This window comes from Monodon monoceros, unplaced genomic scaffold, assembly GCF_005190385.1.
Source record: "Monodon monoceros isolate NGI ecotype Baffin Bay Population unplaced genomic scaffold, NGI_Narwhal_1 Super_Scaffold_1, whole genome shotgun sequence".
Classification (NCBI taxonomy): Eukaryota; Metazoa; Chordata; class Mammalia; order Artiodactyla; family Monodontidae; genus Monodon; species Monodon monoceros.
The window spans coordinates 71,336,967-71,358,633 of NW_021703765.1; the positions used below are offsets into that span (position 1 = coordinate 71,336,967).

The window sequence follows — 21,667 nt, forward strand, 5'->3', positions numbered from 1 at the left end:
CCTGAGCCCACAGCCACGTCTAAACACACCCCTTGAAATGGCCATGTCCACCAAAGAGACAAGACCCAGCTCCACCCACCAGTGGGCAAGGAGCAGTCCCTCCCACCAGGAAGCCTGCACAAGCCTCTTAGACCAGCTTCACCCACCAGAGGGCAGGCACCAAAAGCAAGAGGAACTACAATCTTGCAACCTGCAGAACAGAGGCAGCAAACACAGAAAGTCAGACAAAATGAGACAGCAGAGGAATATGTTCCAGACAAAGGAACAAGATAAAACCCCAGAAGAAAAACTAAGTGAAGCGGAGATAGGAAATCTACCTGAAAAAGAATTCAGAGTAATGACAGTAAAGATGATCCAAGATATCAGAAAAAGAATGGAGGCACAGATGGAGAAGATACAAGAAATGTTTAACAAAGAGCTACAAGATACACTGAACAAACAGAGTTGAACAATACAATAACTGAAATGAAAAATACTGTAGAAGGAATCAATAGCAGAATAAATGAGGCAAAAGAACAGGTAAGTGAGTTGGAAGACAGAATGGTGGAAACACTGACATGGAACAGACTAAAGAAAAAAGAATGAAAAGAAATGAGGACAGTTTGAGAGACCAACATTAAATACACCAACATCTGTAGCATAGGGGCCCCAGAGGAGAAGATAGAGAGAAAGGGCCTGAGAAAATATTGTAAGAGATAATAGCTGAAAACTTCCCTAACGTGGGAAACAAAACACTCACTCAAGTCCAGGAAGCGCAGAGAGTCCCATACAGGATAAACCCAAGGAGGAACATGCTGAGACACACAGTAATCAAACTAACCAAAAATTAAAGAAAAAGAGAAAATATTAAAAGCAACAAGGGAAAAGCAACAAATAACATACAAGGGGATCCCCATAAGGTTATAAGTTGATTTTTCAGCAGAAACTCTGCAGGCCAGAAGGGAGTGGCATGATATATTTAAAGTGATGAAAAGGAAAAAGCTACAACCAAGAATACTCTACCCAGCAAGGCTCTCATTCAGATTCAAGGGAGAAGTCAAAAGCTTTACAGACAAGCAAAAGCTAAGAATTCAGCACCACCAAAACAGCTTTACAACAAATGCTAAAGGAACTTATCTAGGTTGAAAAGAAAAAGCCACAACTAGAAATAAGAAAACTACAAATGGGAAATCTCACCAGTAAATGGAAACATACAGTAAAGTTAGGAAATCATCCATAAACAAAGCCAGCAATCATGAGAAGAGGAGAGTACAAATGCAGGATATTGGAGATTTATTTGAAATAAAGAGACCAGCAACTTAGAACAATCTTTTATATACGTAGACTACTATATCAAAAGCTCCTAGTAAGCTCAAACCAAAAATCTACAATAGATATACACACTAAAAAGAAAGAGGAATCCAAACACAACACTAAAGATAGTCATCAAGTCACAAGAGAAGAGAACAATAGAGGAAGGGAAGGAAAAAGACCTACAAAAACAAGTCCAAAACAGTTAATGAAATAGCAATAAGAACATACATATTGGTAATTACCTTAAATGTAAATGGATTAAATGCTCCAACCAAAAGATATAGACTGGCTGAATGGATACAAAAAACAAGACCCATATACATGTTGTCTACAAGAGGCCCACTTCAGATCCAGGGACACACAGACAGAAAGTGAGGGGATAGAAAAAGGTATTCCATGCAAATGGAAAGCAAAAGAAAGCTGGAGTAGCAATACTCATATCAGACAAAACAGACTTTAAAGACTGTTACAAGAGACAAAGAATGACACTACATAATGATCAAGGGATCAATCCAAGAAGAAGATATAACAGTTGTAAATATATATGCACCCACCAAATGAGCCAAAAAAGGAGAAATTGATAGTGAGGGACTGAAATACCCCACTTACATCAAAGAACAGATCATCCACACAGAAAATCAATAAGCTAACACAGGCCTTTAATGACACATTAGACCAGACAGACTTAAATGATATTAATAGAGCATTCCATCCGAAAGTAGCAGAATACACATTCTTTTCAACTGCACATGGAACATTCTCCAGGATAGATCACATGCTGGGCCATAAAGCAAGCCTCAGTAAATTTAAGAAAACTGAAATCATACCAAGCATCTTTTCCGACCACAATGCTATGAGATTAGAAATCAACTAGAAGAAAAAAAAAAAACTGTAGAAAACACAAACATGTAGAGGCTAAAAATATGCTACTAAACAATCAATGGATCACTGAAGAAATCAAAGAGGAAATAAAAAAAATACCTAGAGGGCTTCCCTGGTGGCGCAGTGGTTGAGAGTCCGCCTGCCAATGCAGGGGATACGGGTTCGTGCCCCGGTCCGGGAAGATCCCACATGCCGCGCAGCGGCTGGGCCCGTGAGCCATGGCCGCTGAGCCTGCGCGTCCGGAGCCTGTGCTCCGCAATGGGAGAGGCCACAACAGTGAGAAGCCCGCGTACCGCAAAACAAAAACAAAAACAAAAAAACCCCTAGAGATAAATGAAAATGAAAGCATGATGATCCAAAACCTATGCGATGGAGCCAGCCCTTCTCTGGCTGGAAGCAGCATTTCTCTGGGCGCCAAGGTGAAAGTGGAAGTGGTGTTGTGCAGGGAATGGGAGGCAAGGCACCACAGGTCGGCAGGCAAGGAGCGAGGTTCACGGTGCTGGGCTAGAGGTCAAGGATGCATTCCAAGACTGTTCTAAAAATATGTCACCAGCTCCAACCTTATAGTTGACCTAGCCATGGAAAACCTCATTGGAACCTCACGAGATCAGACCATACTGGCACTCTTAAAAATCCTTCCCATCAAAAAGTATCAGGGGGCTTCCCTGGTGGCGCAGTGTTTGAGAGTCCACCTCCTGATGCAGGGGACACGGGTTCGTGCCCCAGTCCGGGAGGATCCCCTGGGCCCGTGAGCCATGGCTGCTGGGCCTGCGCGTCCGGAGCCTGTGCTCCACAGTGGGAGGGGCCACAACAGTGAGAGGCCCGCATACCGCAAAAAAAAAAAAAAAAGTATCAGGAATGAAAATCAGGAATGATATATACCTACGACTTCAAGAAAGTTCCTGTATCAGCTAACAGTTTAGCAGATCAGCTAGTTTCTTTGATCATCAAGCAGACGTAGTCAACCCAGTAACACAAAAGAGGAAAATGTCTCTATATCAGTGTTTTTCACATTATGCATGTGACCCATTTAGTAGGTCATGAAATCAATTTTGTGAGTCACAACGGACATTTTTAAAAACAAAATAAAATATCAGAGTGCTTTGCATGAATCCTTTGCCAGAATTTTACACCTTGCAAGGAATACTAAGGTCAGTTTCAATATGTGGAAAGATATTTGATGGAGGGGATATGAGGAATAGAATGTACATTGATTGCCTAAGAAATGCTTTTTCAGTCATTTGTCTGCTGATGTCTTACTTGGTTTTCATAATAACAGGTTGATGTGCAATCTAGTTTATATATTACCATGACTTGCAACTGGATATAAAGTCTGAGATGTTCCACTGAGATTCAGCTGCAAACTGCATTTTTTGGAAAGATGTTATCTAGGCTATAAAAATATATATATATATATAAATATATATATATACATGAACGGCAATTATAGTTAATGGCAAATATTATAATTGCCTCTTTTCAAAGTTGCTTTTAAAATGGATCATTTCTTTTTTAAAAGAAAGAGGAATAATGAAGTGAAATATGCAGAAACATGTTCAAGTTCTATTGCTGGATCTCGAAGTATGAATAGTGACAATATAGAGAAAAATGTTGACTCTAATCTGCAAACATCAACTTCGTTTGAGCCACATTTCAAAAAGAAAAACATAACTGCAAGACATTATAATGAAGATTGTTTAAAATATGGTTTTATCAAATGTGAAAAACCCTTTGAAAATGACAGTCCTCAGTGTGTTATTTGTAATATTCTTGCAAATGAAAGCTTAAAACCTTCAAAATTAAAAAGGTACTTAGAAACACAGCATGCTGAACTTATTGATAAGCCTCTTGAATACTTCCAAAGAAAGAAAATAGATGTAAAGTCATCAACACAATTTCTTAGTTGCTCTACTACTGTTAGTGAGAAAACATTATTATCATCATATTTAGTTGCATATCGTGTGGCAAAAGAGAACATGGCTCACACAGATGCTGAAAAAATTATTCTTCCAGCATGTCTGGATATGGTGCATACAATTTTTTACGATAAATCTGCTGATAAATTAAAAACTATTCCTAGTGATAACATAGTATCTCTTCAAATTTGTACGGTTGCGGAACATTTAGAGGCAATGCTTATTATTCAGTTACAGTCGGCAATAGACTTTGCAATCCAGCTTGATGAAATCACGGATACTGGAAGCTGCACAGCACTTTTAGTCTATGTCAGATATGCGTGGCAAGGCGATTTTATGGAGGATTTTTTGTGTTGTTTAAACTTAACCTCACACCTAAGTGGATTAGATATTTTCACAGAATTAGAAAGGTGCATTGTTGGTCAGTATAAATTAAACTGGAAAAACTGCAAAGGAATTACAAGTGATGGAACAGCAAACATAACTGGAAAACAGAGCAGAGTAATTAAAAAGTTGCTACAAGTTACTAGTGCTGCGTGGAGTCACTGTTTTATACATCGTGAAGCGTTAGCATCCAGAGAGATTCCACAGAAGCTCATGGAAGTACTGAAAAATGCAGTGAAAGTTGTTAACTTTATTAAAGGAAGCTCACTAAATAGCCGAATTCTTGAAACATTTTATTCGGAGATTGGAGCTAATTATACCCACTTACTGTATCATACCAAAGTTCGTTGGTTGTCACAAGGGAAAATACTAAGCAGTGTTTACGAACTCAGGAATGAGATCCACGTTTTTCACATTGAAAAGAAATCTCATTTGGCAACTATTTTTGAGGATGATATTTGGGTAACGAAACTGCCATATTTAACTGATATTTTTGGAATCTTTAATGAACTACGTTTAAAGCTACAGGGGAAAAACAGTGATATATTCCAACATGCCGAACATATCTAAGGACTCCAGAAGGCATTATTGTTGTGGCAAGTGAGGCTTAAAAGCAACCGTCCTAGCTACTACATGTTTCCAAGGTTTTTGCAGCACATTGAAGAGAATGTTGTTAATGAAAACATTTTGGAAGAAATAAAACTAGAGATATTGTTGCATCTCACTTCTCTATGTCAAACTTTTAACCATTTATTCTCAGAAGAGAAATTTGAAACATTAAGACAGAATTGTTGCATAAAAGATCCGTTTGCTTTTTGAAACCCAGAATCAATAATTGAGTTAAACTTGGTGCCGGAAGAAGAAAATGAATTATTGCAGCTCAGTTCTTCATATACATTGAAGAATGATTATAAAACACTAAGTTTATCAGCATTTTGGATTAAGATAAAGGAAGACTTCCCTTTGATAAGTCGAAAGAGTATCCTGCTATTATTACCATTCACAACAACTAGTTTGTGTGAACTAGGATTTTCAGTCTTAACCCAGTTAAAAATAAAGGAAAGGAATGGATTAAATGGTGCAGCAGATATGCTAGTAGCATTATTCTCCTGTGTTCCAGACTGGAATGAACTTATGAACAGGCAAGCACGCCTACCACGTTAAATAAATCTTTTTTTTTTAATTGGAGTATAGTTGCTTTACAGTGTTGTGTAAATAAATCTTACCTGGGTTTTTTTTTTTTTTGCAAAAAAAAAAACCCTATGTGACACATCAAAAGCAGTTCTAAGATGGAAGTTTATAGTAATACAATCTTACCTCAGTAAACAAGAAAAATCTCAAATAAACAAGCTAACTTACACCTAAAGCAACTAGAGGAAGAAGAACAAAGAAAACCCAAAGTTAGTAGAAGGAAAAAATCCTAAAGAGCAGAGCAGAAATAAATGAAATAGAGATGAAGAAAACAATACAAAAGATCAATGAAACTGAAAGCTTGTTCTTTGAAAAGATAAACAAAATTGATAAACTGTTAGCCAGACTCATTAAGAAAAAAAGGGAGAGGGCTCAAATCTATAAAATTAGACATGAGAAAGGAGAAGTTACAATGGACGCCACAGAAATGATCCTTTGATCATAAGAGACTACTACAAGCAACTCTATGCCAATAAAATAGACAACCTAGAAGAAATGGACAAATTCTTAGAAAGGTACAATCTCCCAAGACTCAACAGGAAGGTACAGAAAATATGAACAGACCAATCACAAGTACTGAAATTAAAACTGTGATTTAAATACTCCCAACAAACAAAAGTCCAGGACCAGATGGTCTCACAGGCGAATTCTATGAAACATTTAGAGAACAGTTAACACGTATCCTTCTGAAACTATTTTTTAAAATTGCAGAGGAAGGAACACCCCCAAACTCATTCTATGAGGCCACCATCACCCTGATACCAAAACCATACAAAGATACCACAAAAAAAGAAAATCGTAGACCAATATCACTGATGAACATAGATGTAAAAATCGTCAACTAAGTACTAGCAATCCGAATCCAACAATACAATAAAAGGATCATACACCATGATCAAGTGGGATTTATCCCAGGGATGCAAGGATTTTTCAGTATTCTCAAATCAATCAATGTGATACACCACATTAACAAGTTGAAGAATAAAAAACATATGATCATCTCAATAGATGCAGGAAAAGCTTTTGACAAAATTCAACATCAATTTATGATAAAAACTCTCCAGAAAGTGGGCATAGAGGGAGCATAACTCAACATAACAAAGGCCATATGTGACAAGCCCAGAGCTAACATCATACACAACAGTGAAAAGCTGAAAGCATTTCCTCTAAGATCAGGAACAAGACAAGGATGTCCACTCTCGCCACTTTTATTCAACATAGTTTTGGAAGTCCTAGTCATGGCAATCAGAGAAGAAAAAGAAAGAAAAGGAATCCAAGTTGGAAAAGAAGAAGTAAAACTGTCACTATTTGCAGATGACATGATACTATACATAGAAAATCCTAAAGATGCTACGAGAAAACTACTAGAGCTCATCAATGAATTCAATAAAGTTGCAGGATACAAAATTAATACACAGAAATCTGTTGCATTTCTATACACTAACAGTGAAAGGTCAGAAAGATAAATTAAGGAAACAATCCCATTTACCATCAAATCAAAAAGAATAAAATACCTAGGAATAAACCTACTAAGGAGGCAAAAGACCTGTCTCTGAAAACTATAAGATGCTGATGAAAGAAATCAATGATGACACAAACAGATGGAAAGATATACTATGCTCTTGGACTGGAGGAATCAATATTGTGAAAATGACTATACTACCCAAAGCAATCCACAGATTCAATGTAATCCCTATCAAATTACCAATGGCATGTTTTGCAGATCTAGAACAAAAAAATCTTAAAATTTGTACGGAAACACAAAAGACCCTAAGGAGCCAAAGCAATCTTGAGAAAGAAAAACGGAGCTGGAGGAATCAGGTTCCCTGACTTCAGACTATACTATAAAGCTACAGTAACCAAAATAGTATGGTATTGCACAAAGACAGACTTATAGATCAATGGAACAGAATAGAAAGCCTGGAAATAAACCCACACGCCTATGGTCAATTAATCTATGACAAAGGAGGCAAGAATATACAATGGAGGAAAGATAGTCTCTTCAATAAGTGGTGCTGGGAAAACTGGACAGCTACTGTAAGGGAATGAAATTAGAACATTTTCTAACACCATACACAAAAATAAACTCAAAATGGTTTAAAGACCTAAAGGTAAGACCAGATACTATAAAACTCCTAGAGGAAAACATAGGCAGCACACTTTTTGACATAAATTGCAGCAAAATCTTTTTCAATTCGTCTCCTAGAGTAACGGAAATAAAAACAAAAATAAACAAATGGGGCCTAATTAAACTTAAAATCCTTTCCACAGCAAAGGAAATCATAAAACGAAAAGGCAACACAAAGAATGGGAGAAAATATTTGCAAATGAAGTGACTGACAAGAGATTAACCTCCAAAAGACGTATGCATCTCTATGTTCACTGCAGCACTATTTACAGTAGCCAAGACACGGAAGCAACCTAAATGTCCATTGACAGAGGAATGGATAAAGAAGATGTGGTACATATATACAATGGAATATTACTCAGCCATAAAAAGAATGAAATAATGCCATTTGCAGCAACATGGATGGACCTAGAGATTATCACACTAAGTGAAATAAGCCAGACAGAGAAAGACAAATATATGATATCAGTTATATGTGGAATGTAAAAAAAAAATGATACAAATGAACTTATTTGCAAAACGGAAACAGACTCAGAGACTTAGAAAATAAACTTATGATTACCAAAGGGGAAAGATGGGGGGAGAGAAAAATTAGGAGGTTAGGATTAACATATACACACTACTATATAGAAAGGGAACTCTACTCAATACTCTGTAATAACCTATATGGGAAAATATTTTTTTTAATTGGGGTATAGTTGTTTTACAATGTTGTCTTAGTTTCTGCTGTACAACGAAGTAAATCAGCTATATGTATACATATATCCCCTCCCACTTGGACCTCCCTCTCACCCACCCCTATGCCACCCATCTAGGTCTCCACAAGGCACTAAGCTGAGCTCCCTGTGTTATAGAGCAGGTTCCCACTAGCTATCTATTTTACACATGGTAGTGTATAAACATCAATCCCAATCTCCCAATTCATCCCACCCCCATTCCCACCTGCCGTGTCCACACATCCACTCTCTACATCTGTCTCTATTCCTGCCCTGCAAATAGGTTCATCTGTACCATTCTTCTAGATTCCACATATATGCATTAACATATGATATTTGTTTTTCTCTTTCTGACTTACTTCACTCTGTATGACAGACAGGAAAAGAATTTGAAAAAGAATAGATATGTGTATATGTATAACTGAATCACTTTGCTGTATACCTGAAACTAACATGACATTGTAAATCACTTATACTCCAATATAAAACTAAAATTTAAAAAAAAGAAAAGAAAATGGCTCTGCCTGTTTACCTAGGGCTAGTGGAAAACTATACTCAAGCCAGACTTGGAAAGTTTCAGGCTTCAGTGCTATTCAGTTTAAAAAGAGACTTCAGAGACAAGAGAGGTCTCACTGGGTGGTTAGAACCTTAACTCTTAGAAGAGGTGTTGAGGGAGTTCTCTGGTGTCCTAGTGGTTAGGATTCCTGGCTTTCACTGCTGTGGCCCGGATTCAATCCCTGGTCAGGGAACTGAGATCCCGCAAGCCGTGTGGCATGGCAAAAAAAAAAAAAGAGGTGTTGAACTATATACAGTGCAGTTCTGGTTTGATATTGACCAAGATTTCCTAATCTCTGATTCAGTGTACTTTCTACTATTTCTTTTCTAATGGATTGTACAGTTGGAGCATATTTTATCTTCTCATCGGCTCTCCTGGGCCTGTTAGCTTTTGGTAAATGATTGATTTCTTCTGTTCCAGTTCAGTGAAGTGGCATAAGGGTGCTGTGGCTGTATTGAGTTAATTCTCTCTGACCAGCTCTGGCTTTCCTATAACTAGCCAAACATCTGGAACAGAAGATCTAGGCAATTTCTGACCAATTTTGGGAGGAGGCACTAATGCCTCGACAGGTCAGCACAGTCAACCTATCTTGTCAAGAGAAGTTTCTGCCTTATCAAACATATTTCTCCATAGGAAAGTATAAAAAATGAGGTTCTGAAACCTTGCCAAGTGGAGAGATAAACTGAATCCACTTTCAGGACTAGGAAGAAGCAACTCTTGGTATAGGATACAAGATTAACATACAGAAATCTGTCGCATTTCTTTACACTAACAATGAAGTATCGGGAATTCCCTGGCAGTCCAGTGGTTAGGACTCTGCACTTTCATTGCTGAGGGCCTGGGTTCAATCCCTGGTCGGGGAACTAAGATGCCAGAAGAAACACGTGGACATAAATAAATAAATAAATAAATAAATAAATAAATAAAGTGTTCATCTGTTTAAAAAAAAAGCAATGACGTATCAGAAAGAGAAAGTAAGAAAACAATCCCATTTAAAGTCACATCAAAAAAAAATAATAAAATACTTAGGAATAAACCTGACCAAGGAGGTGAAAGACCTATATACTGAGAATTATAAAACACTGATAAAGGAAATTGAAGATGATTCACAGAAATAGAAAGATATCCCATGTGCTTCGATTGGAAGAACTAATATTGTTCAAATGGCCATACTACCCAAAGCAATCTACAGATTTAATGCAATCCCTATCAAATTACCCATGACATTTTTTACAGAACTACAACAAATAATCCTAAAATTTCTATAGAACCACAGGAGACCCAGAATTGCCAAAGGAATCCTGAGGAAAAAGAACAAAGCTGGAGGCATAACCCTTCCAGACTTCAGAAAATACTACAAAGCTATAGCAAACAAACAGTGTGGTACTGGCACAAAAACAGATGTATGGATCAATGGAACAGAATAGAGAGCCCAGAAATAAACCAACACACCTACAGCCAATTAATCTTCAACAAAGGAGGCAAGAATATACAATGCAGTGTATAATTCAGCCAGTGGTGTTGGGAAAGCTAGACAGCCCACATGTAAATCAGTGAAGTCAGAACACTCCCTTACCCCCTACACAAAAATAAACTCAAAATGTCTTAAAGACTGAAATATAAGATATGACACCATAAAACTCCTAGAAGAGAACATAGGCAAAACATTCTCTGACATAAATCCTAACAATGTTTTCTTAGGTCAGTCTCCCAAGGCAAAAAAAATAAAAACAAAAAATAAACAAATGGGACCTAATCAAACTTAAAACCTTTTGCACAGCAAAGGAAACCATAAACATAATGAAAATACAACCCACAGAATGGGAGAAAATATTTGCAAATGATGCGACTGACAAGGGATTAATCCAAATATACAAACAGCTCACAGAACTCAATAGCAAAATACCAAATAACTCATTCAAAAAATGGGCAGAAGACCTAAATAGACATTTCCCCAAAGAAGACACACAGATGGCCAACAGGCACATGGAAATGTGCTCAACACTGCTAATTATTAGAGAAAAGCAAATCAAAACTACAATGAGGTACCACCTCACACAGATCAGAATGGCCATCATTAAAAAGTCAACAAATAACAAATACTGGAGAGGGTACGGAGGAAAGTGAACCCTCCTACACTGTTGATGGGGATATACACTGGTGCAGCCACTATGGAAAACAGTATGGTGGTTCCTTAAAAAACTAAAAACAGAGTTGCCATATCATCCAGCAATCCCACTCCTGGGCATATATCTGGACAAAACTCTAATTTAAAAATATACATGCAGGGCTTCCCTGGTGGCACAGTGGTTGAGAGTCCGCCTGCCAATGCAGGGGACACGAGTTCGTGCCCCGGTCCAGGAAGATCCCACATGCCACAGAGCGGCTGGGCCCGTGAGCCATGGCCGCTGAGCCTGCACGTCCGGAGCCTGTGCTCCACAACGGGAGAGGCCACAACAGTGAGAGGCCCACGTACCGCAAAAAATAAAAAAATAAAAAAAAATAATAAAAAAATATATATATATATACATGCACCCAAATGTTCACAGCAACACTATTTACAATAGCCAAGACATGGAAGCAACCTAAATGTCCATTGACAGATGAATGGATAAAGAAGATGTGGTATATATACACAATGGAATACTACTCAATCATAAAAAAGAATAAAATAATGCCATTGGCAGCAACGTGGATAGACGTAGAGATTATCTTACTAAATGAAGTAAGTCAGAAGGAGAAAAACAAATACCATATGATACCAAATTTGTGTGGAATCTAAAATGACACAAATGAACTTACTTATGAAAGAGAAATAGACTCATACACATAGAAAACAAACTTATGGCTACCAAAGGGGAAAGGGGGTGGGGGAGGGATAAATTAGGAGTTTGGGAATAGCAGATACAAACTACTGTATATAAAATAGATAAACAACAAGGTCCTACTATATAGCACAGGGAAGTATATTCAATATCCTGTAATAAACCATAATGGAAAAGAATATGAAAAAGAATAGGTATATACATGTATAACTGAATCACTTTGCTGTACAGCAGAAATTAACACAACACTGTCAATCAACTATACTTCAATTTTTAAAAAAGAGAGAACATTGGACAACAACAACAAAAAAGAAAAGAGCCACGTAAAATAGTATTTTTTTTCCCTCCAAACTGGCAGAATTTATCAGGAGGAAATGCAACGGGGAATATTAAAAGTTTTACTTTAATCTGGAAGAACCTGGACATTTTTTTCTTTTCTAAAGAATAATGTAGACATTCACTAAGAATTATTTATATAGTATATTCTCCTGAATCTGCCAAGTTAACCCTGAATATCAAAAGGCTGAAGTTTTTTAGCATAATCTCAGTCCCTGAGCTTTATTTATGACATCTGTACCAAGCACCTGTGATTTAAAAAACACTTGATATTACAATAATAACACAATGAATCCTGGCCTAATAAACATCACATAAGTGGTTAAAAAATACACTTTAGAGGGTTTCCCTGGTGGCGCAGTGGTTGAGAGTCCGCCTGCTGATGCAGGGGACACGGGTTCGTGCCCTGGTCTGGGAAGATCCCACATGCCACGGAGCGGCTGGGCCCGTGAGCCATGGCCACTGAGCCTGCATACCACAACTACTGAAGCCCGTGCGCCTAGAGCCTGTCTCCGCAACAAGAGAAGCCATAGCAATGAGAAGCCTGCACACCGCAATGAAGAGTAGCCCCCACTCGACACAGCTAGAGAAATCTTGCGCGCAGCAACGAAGACCCAATGCCAAAATAAATAAATAAATAATTTTAAAAAACCCACACACGGGGGCTTCCCTGGTGGCGCAGTGGTTGAGAATCTGCCTGCCAATGCAGGAGAAACGGGTTCGAGCCCTGGTCTGGGAAGATCCCACATGCCGCGGAGCAACTAGGCCCGTGAGCCACAACTACTGAGCCTGCGCGTCTGGAGCTTGTGCTCCGCAACAAGAAAGGCCATGACAGTGAGAGGCCCACACACCACAATGAAGAGTGGCCCCCGCTCGTTGCAACTAGAGAAAGCCCACGCACAGAAGCAAAGACCCAACATAGCCAAAAAAAAAAAAAAACCCACACACGTGTTTAAAAAAATAAATAAATTTATATAAGATAGGTAACATATTAGTACATGGATTTCATACCACTAACTACATATTAGTATTTTCCTACTACACTGAAACAAATTTCCCCTCTAGTAACAAATCCCAGAGGAAGCATCCAGCAGTGAGTACAGACTGCATATTAACCTCTACTTTTTTCACATCCCAAGTCTCAGAAACATTATATACTGATGGTACTATGTGGGTGAATCCATTGATAAAATCTATGAAAGATATATAATCATATGTAGTATTTCCAAAAGTTAATGTTTATTAATGTAATAAAAAACATGCAATAATCTCAAAAGATGTAGAAATATATTCCATTACATGGAAATATGGTCACACTATGTTGAATAATAAAAGCAGGTTACCAAAAGTATTAATGTGTTATTTGTTCTGAAATGCATATACCTAAAGAGAAGAAGACTGGAAATATATAATATACATAAAATATTAAAGAATGATTATATCTGGGTGATTTTAATTATCTTTCTGCTTCTCTGAATTTCCCAAATTTTCTGTAATAAATAAGTAGTTTTTTAATGGGGAAAAACAATAAAAGCTATTGTTTCAAAGTTTAACAATAAACAAAAGGGTCCTGCTTCCCAGGATGGATTATCTTTGCTTCTTATTTAAATAAGCGTGTGCCTTTCGTACAAGGTACTATCACAATCTAGTAGTACTCACCTGTCCAACTGCTTGCAAGTTATAGCAGACGATGTCCTTATTGGCTGCTGAAGTTCCATAGAGAAGTGCCTCAATGAGCCAGTATATCCCCAGGAGGAGGTCAGAGAAGCTCAGATAAACGAGTGGCCTTATCTGTAAAGGAATAAAATTCATAATTTCAAAAATGATATAGACAGGAGAATGTAACAATTAATTACTTTTATGTTTTCCCCTTCTAGTAGAAATCTGGACATAATTTTTCTGGGGCCTCTGCTATTGGTTGACTGGGGAATATAAAGGAATACTCCAGGTAGGAAGTAATCTGTAATCACAACTATCCCAACTGTTCTGGAACCAGACTATTCATGGAAGTATTAGCATTGGAAATTCTTCCTCAAGGGAAGAGTGAAAAGATGAGAAATTCTGTGATGGAGACATACCACAAATGGGAAATTTTAAGTGCTCTAGCTGCACAGTCAACATCTTCTAACAGTAAGAAATGAGGGGCTTCCCCGGTGGCGCAGTGGTTTAGAGTCCACCTGCCGATGCAGGGGACACGGGTTTGTGCCCCGGTCCGGGAAGATCCCACATGCCGCGGAGCAGCTAGGCCCGTGAGCCATGGCCGCTGAGCCTGCGCATCCGGAGCCTGTGCTCTGCAGTGGGAGAGGCCACAACAGTGAGAGGCCCGCGTACCGCAAAAAAAAAAAAGAAAAGAAATGAGATTATCACCTGAGTGTTTTAGGATATGGTTGAGAACTCAAAGAAAATGAAAACAGGTTTTTTTTTAATCTTCATAGAGTTTAATTTGCATTTTTCTTTTTTTCTTTATTGAAGTATAATTGGCAAATAAAACTGCAAGATAAAGTGTATGTGATGATTTGATGTACATATACATTGTGAAAGGATTTCCCTCAAGTTAATGAACACATCCATCACCTCACATATTTACCTTTTTGCATATGTGTGTGATAACATGTACGTTCTATTCTCTGAGCAAATTTCAATTGTACAATAGTGTTATCAACTATTATCACCATGTTATGTACTAGATCCTAAGACCTTATTCATTTTACAGGTTTTCATATCAATGAAAGTCAAGGTGGAGAAAAATATCAGCATGAATTGTATATGTTGTCTTTCAATTTCTATCTACATTGCTGAAGTCTGTCTTTCTCATTTTCTAATATCCTTCTCCTTTTGGCCTCCCCAATCCCACTTTCCTGATAATAGTTTTGGCCCCTCTGTAGAGAAAATTATAATATGTTTATTGAAAGATACCAAAGATCTAAGGTAAAGAAATATACCATGCTCATGGACTGTAAGATCCAATGTTATGAAAATGTCAGTTCTCCTTAAAGTGATACACAGATTAAATGCAATCTCAATTATGTATCAACATATCTTCTTGTGGAATTTGACAAAGTTGGCTCTAAATCTGATACTGAAATACAAAATATCAAGTTAACTATGACACTCGAAGAAAAAGGAGAAGGAGGACTTGTCCTACACATACCAAAACAATATAAAGCTGGACACAATATAAAGCAGATGCAGTGGTACCAGCCCAGAGATGGACAAATAGACCAATGGAACAGAACAGAGAGCCCAAAACAAGCCTAAGCATATATATATAAACGTTTTTTTAAAAATAAGTTTATTTATTTTTGGCTGCACATGGGCTTTCTCTAGTTGCAGCAAGTAGGGGTTACTCTTCATCACAGTACGTGTGCTTCTCATGTGGTGGCTTTTCTTGTTGCGGAGCATGGGCTCTAGGTGGGTGGGCTTCAGTGGCTGTGGCACGTGGGCTCAGTAGTTGTGGCTCAGGGGCTCTAGAGCGCAGGCTCAGTAGTTGTGGCGAACAGGCTTAGTTGCTCCGTAGCATATGGGATATTCCCAGACCAGGGCTCAAACGCATGTCCCCTGCATTGGGAGGTGGATTCTTAACCACTGCTCCACCAAGGAAGCCCCTATAAACTATTGATATATGATAGAGGTGGCTTTTTAGATGAATGGAGAAAGAACAGTCTTTTCAAAATGTGATACTAGAACAACTGGGTATCCATATGGATAAAAATTAAATTGGGCCCCTACTTTCTACCTCACACGCTCAAAAATCGGTCCCAAGTAGTTTAAAGGCCTAAACGTGAAAGACAACATTTATAAAGGTTTTTTTTTAAGATAATATAGGACAATGTCTTTAATTACTGGTTAGGGCAAGTTTTTCCTAAGCAAAACACAGAAAGATCTAAAAGAAATAGTTGAAAAATTTGCCCACATTCAAATGAAAAATGTCTGTGTCAAAAGACACCATAAAGAAAGTGAAAAGACATGCCACAAAGTGGGAGAAGATATTTGTTAACACATATGACTAACAAAGGACCAGTATCCAAACAATATTAAAAACAAAGCACGGACTTCCCTGGTGGTCCAGTGGTTAAGAATCCACCTGTCAATGCAGGGGACATGGGTTTGAGCCCTGTTCTGGGAAGATCCCACATGCCGCAGAGCAACTAAGCCTGTGTGCCACAACTACTGAGCCTGTGCTCTAGAGTCCATGAGCCACAACTACTGAGCCCACGTGCCACAACTACTGAAGCCCGCACACCTAGAGCTTACGCTCCGCAACAAGAGAAGCCACTGCAATGAGAAGCACGTGCACCACAGTGAAGAGTAGCCCCCGCTCGCCGCAACTAGAGAAAGCCCACGGGCAGCAACAAAGACCCAGCGTAGCCAAAAATAAATAAATAAATAAATTTTACTTTTAAAAAACAAAGCAAACAAAAACTCTTACAAAGCAATAAGAAAAACCAATAGAAAAAAAATGGACAAAAGATTTGAACAGGTACTTAAGAAATCCAAATGGCTGTAAAAATGTGAAAATATGCCTGACCCCATTAGTAATCAAGGAAATTAAAAAATTAAAACTATAAGGAGACCAAAAGTCAATAAATCAATCAATCTACAATGGGATGAAAATTACACACTCATGGCAAAAATTTTTAAAGTCTGACAATATCAAATATTAACAGGAACATGAAGCAATAGGACATTTCATACACTGCTGGCACAATTATTTGGAAAAAGTCTGGCACTATCTAGGGGATATGAATATCCTATATTCTGTTATTAGGTAAAATCACTAGAGAAATTTTTGCATGTGTGCATCAGAAGACATGTACAAGATTGTTTATAGCAGCACAGATAGATATATTGTGGTATGTTCATAATATAGAATGCTAAGCATCAGTGAAAAAGAAATGAACCAGAGCTGTACACAACGCCATGGACAAATCTCAGAAGTGATACTGAGGGAAAAAAGCAAATCACAAAGCAATACATACCAAAAAATAGTATTATCCCATTTATGTCAAGTTCAAAAATGCAAAACTAAATTGTTTAGGGATATATACATTACTGGTAAAACTATACATAAAAGCCAAGAAATGATTAAGCAAAAATCTGGATAGTGGTTACTGCTAGAGGTGAGGTTGTGATTGGGAAGGAGCACAGTAGGAATGTTTGGGGATATGAGCGATTCCTATTTCTTGTCCCAGGTTTTGTTTATAGCCATCCATTATATAGCACACGTGAGTTTTATGCCTTCTAAACCATGGCTGGTATATCTCACAGTAAAAAAGTAAAGTTAAAAATTTTTGGTGCCCCCACCACTGGGTCCACAGGCTGGCCCGGTCCCTGGGATGTGCCCCCCCTGCAAAAAAATTACTAAGTTATCAACAGATACTACCTAATATAAGAACTAATCTCCTCAACTGTACAAAAGGGAATTTTTCTCATACTTTTCTTCCAAATGAGAGGAAAGTTAAGATGCTAATACCTTGCTAATAGGGGTAAATGGTCAAGCTGCTTTGGCTAACACAAACAAAAACAAGTGAAATAATATTTTAAACTGTATTTACTAAATATCAGATACAATTATTTTAACAACATATATTCTTTGCTACAAGGAAGCCTGTTAAGGTTCCAGCCAGGTGGCATATTCATAGATTTTACTGGTCTATGACCTATCACAAGTTTATAACTGTTAATGGGTAAAAAATTAAAACTGAATACAAAATAAACTCTGAAGCAGAAAGGCGGCCAAGCAGCTTTTGTGAGCAAGAACATAATTATGGTCATTGAGTCAATAAATAGCCTTATATATAGGGAACTGTTGGCCATTAAAACACACCTAAGGTCTTTGGCACAGAAATAAAGGATAAAAAGATGTTTATATACTTTCACTCATGGTTGGAAAATCATGAGTTCTAGTAACAGGAGATAAAATCAATCAATTAAACAACAAAACTTAACTGAGCACCTAGTATTGAAATTAAAAAAGATTTCACCCCTTCTATGTTTAACAAAATATTGTGTCAAAGGTAATACAGAGAAATGTATGATACAGGTCATGCTTTAAGAAAAATACAAACAATCAAAAATTTTTAAAAAGGTACTTCCCTGGCAGTCTAGTGGTTAAGACTCCATGCTTCCACTGCAGGGGGCACAGGTTTGATCCCTGGCTGGGGAACTAAGATCCCACATGCTGTGCAGCGCAGCCAAAAATTTTTTTTTTAATAAAAAAATTAGGGCTCCCCTGGTGGTGCAGTGGTTGAGAGTCCGCCTGCCGATGCACGGGACGCAGGTTCGTGCCCCGGTCCGCGAAGATCCCACGGCCGCTGAGCCTGCGCGTCCAGAGCCTGTGCTCCGCAACGGGAGAGGCCACAACAGTGAGAGGCCCGCGTACCGCAAAAAAAATAAATAAATAAAATTTTAAAAATTAAATTAAAATAAATAAAAATACAATCAGCATAGTGCATGGTAATGAGAAGAAAAAGCTTAAGACATGATCCTAAATATGAAAGCAAAAACTTTAAATATATTTGTACTTGTCTCATTTAAATCAAGAGCAAAGTAAGGTGCAGGGACGGAATGCATTGTGTGAAAGGCTTTCCCTAAGGAGGTTCTGGGTCCAAGTCTAACCTGGTAAGGTAAAACACCTAAAGCAACTCATATTTATACTCTTCCAAAACCCTGCTTCCTGATATTTCTAGTGAAATCAAGTTACAAAGAATATCAAAAGTGACCTTCACAAGGAAATGAAGTGCACTTCACACAAGTGCAGCAAAGTATATCTGCCTCGTGTTTTTTTTTTTTAACACTGGCTGGCCTGGGTTACTTTCTTCTCTCTTAAGGTTGCCTCTCTGAGTTACTCTGAGTTACTGTCTAAGCAGCTAGTCCCCTCAAAGATTTCCCATGAATTTCTCCAATTTACTATAATCATTAATTTAATAATTTTTGTCTTTTTCAGATTATGCCTTCCATGTGTTATTTGATGAAGAAATAAAGGAAAACGGTGGAGCATGGCTGACATTTTTAAGCTGGAAAAATTGGAATCTTCCCTACGCCAAAAAAGCAGAATGTGTAGGAACCACTGAATTAATGATTACTAAGGTCCTTCAGGCTCTGGTTATGTGAAAGGTATGAGAACCGAAGCCAGAGAAATTAAAGGTCACATCCTAGGCCAAACCAGACCCTACGTCTTTATAAAGCTCTAACCCACTGTTATGGCAGAGGTCACCCTAGAGCAGTGGTTTTCAACCAGGAGTGACTGCCTCTCTCAGAAGACATCTGGCAGTATTTGAAGATATTTTTGGTTCTCACAACTGGGTGAGGAAGGTTGCTGCTACATCTATTGGGTAAAGTCTGCTAAATATCCTAAGATGCAGGACAGCCACCCATAACAAATAACCATCTAGCCCAAAAGGTCAGTAGTACTGAGAATCTCTGCTTACCTCTCTCCACAATGTAACTTATACTTTATTAACTTAACCACATCTGAACTCAAATTTCAACAAACATTCAGGAAAGAAACATTAGGGAAATCCACATCACAGGAAGATGTGTGGCCTAAGATTACTTTGGCAGGCAATTGACAATACAGTATCAAGACTTCTACTTTCTAGTTTTACTTACATAGTCACATTCTACCTCTGAAATTCAAAATTCTCTTTTCATTAGACATTATATTTCAGTGGTTTAAAAGTGTATGTGAGAAGAAGCTTTGGAACAAGACAAGTCTGCCTCAACTTCTAGCTCTAACACTTACTAGCTATGAGACCTTAGCCATAGCTAAGCTAAATGTGTCATTTTCCACTTTACAAAAGCTCTCTCATACATGTCCTAAACTACATTTTGCTTAATTTTGTGCCACTTGGCCTGATTAGAAAAACAGTTTTGTTACATTTTTCTTAAAATCTTTTTTTTTTGAGGGGGAGCACACCATGCAGCTTGTGGGACCAGGGACTGAACCTGGGCCACAGCAGTGAAAGCCCAGAATCCTAACCACTAGGTCACCAGAGAACTCCCTGATTGATTTTTTTTTAATACCTTAAGTATATACTATTTTTATTTGTCAATTATACCTCAATAAAAGGAAGCTTTTTGATTTGACTTTTTTGGTATGAATAGTTTTACATAGGATGTATTTTTTTTCTATTTTCACCATTAAATTGTAATTGCCTAGAAAGCCAGAACAGCAAAATAAATACCTTTTGTATAGCAGTGTTTGAACTATTTCCAGCCCCACCAGCAATTTTACCAAGATATGAACATCAGAAAACTCACCTCTAGGCAGGACCCTACCATGCTTAGAATGAATATAGGCTTCAAACAATACTCTGTTTCTTTGACTTTAATCATTAATGCATACCCCCAAAAAATCTACGTTTATCCACTAATCCACATTTAGTCAATTCCTCAGTATTAAAAATTATAATTAAAATAACTACCTAAAAGAAAAGGGAGACCTTTGGGGCAATGTCTAAAATATCTCAATGTATTATATCAAAACGACAAATTTACAAGCAATTCATAGCATTATTCCATCATTTATAGGGGACCCCTTTCTTTTTTATTTCAAAGGCTAAGTCACAAAAAGTTCAAATCCAACACAGAAAGAGACTGCTCACCTCTGGAGATTTCTGTATGTTCTGGAATACAGCATAGGCAATAAGTGAACTTGAACCTATAACACTGGCAGAGATAAAAGACTATCATTAAACAGGACAATTGGGGCTCCTTTGTTTTTGCTACTTTTTTTTACAGCTTTATTGACATATAATTGATGTAAAATAAACTGCACAAATGTTTTAAAAATATGGAATGCTTCACGAATTTGTGTGTCATCCTTAAGCAGAGGCTAAGCTAATCTTCTCTGTATCATTACAATTTTTAGTATACGTGCTACCAAAGTGAGCACTTCACAACTGATTTTGCAAATCAATCCTGTTGACCAAATTGTCCTTTGATTTTCAGATGTTACCCTTCAATCTGGTTTTTTTTGTTATTATTGTTGTTGATGTTATTACATTTTATTAATCAGATAATGTCAACATGGTAAAGAACAGCATTTCTAACTAATGAGTAAAAGCAAATCCCCAGGGAAAAAAAATATATATAGACACTTCAGAATTCTCCAGTTTTGCTTGTCTCCAGTTTTGCTAGTTGTACTAGTTCAAACAGTCACATTACATGAGGTTAAATAAACTTACCTCAGAGTAGCCATAACAAACTGTATCCACTGTATTGCAGGAAATAACTAAATAAAAAGAGAAAGTAGGAATAAAATTAAGCCTTTTAAATTTAATATTCAACCTTTCTCTAATTTCACTGTTTGTTAACTATCTGTGCAAAGCACAGACTCTTCAGTGCCTAATCAAAACACACTACAAGTCTGAGAATGAGTAAAAAGGGTGAATAGGCCCCTGGAAAGCCAGGGTGGCTCCTTTATTCCTCCCTTATTG

General features: G+C 37.6%; 1 protein-coding gene and 1 non-coding gene across 8 annotated transcripts in view; both read right to left on the bottom strand.

The window, feature by feature from the left end:
• TMEM116 (transmembrane protein 116) overlaps window positions 1-21,667 on the bottom strand; it is a 126,244-nt gene that overhangs the window by 90,856 nt on the left and 13,721 nt on the right. For all 7 annotated transcript variants that reach the window (XM_029220425.1, XM_029220415.1, XM_029220441.1 and 4 more), the window contains exons 2-4: window positions 21,416-21,462; window positions 20,834-20,897; window positions 13,887-14,018 (exon numbers count right to left, since the gene is read on the bottom strand). In XM_029220425.1, coding sequence (XP_029076258.1) covers window positions 13,887-14,018; window positions 20,834-20,897; window positions 21,416-21,462 — 243 coding nt within the window. The remainder of the gene's footprint in view (window positions 1-13,886; window positions 14,019-20,833; window positions 20,898-21,415; window positions 21,463-21,667) is intronic.
• Window positions 21,016-21,123, bottom strand: LOC114902344. Its single transcript, XR_003795483.1, has one exon. It is a non-coding gene; the product is annotated as a U6 spliceosomal RNA (small nuclear RNA).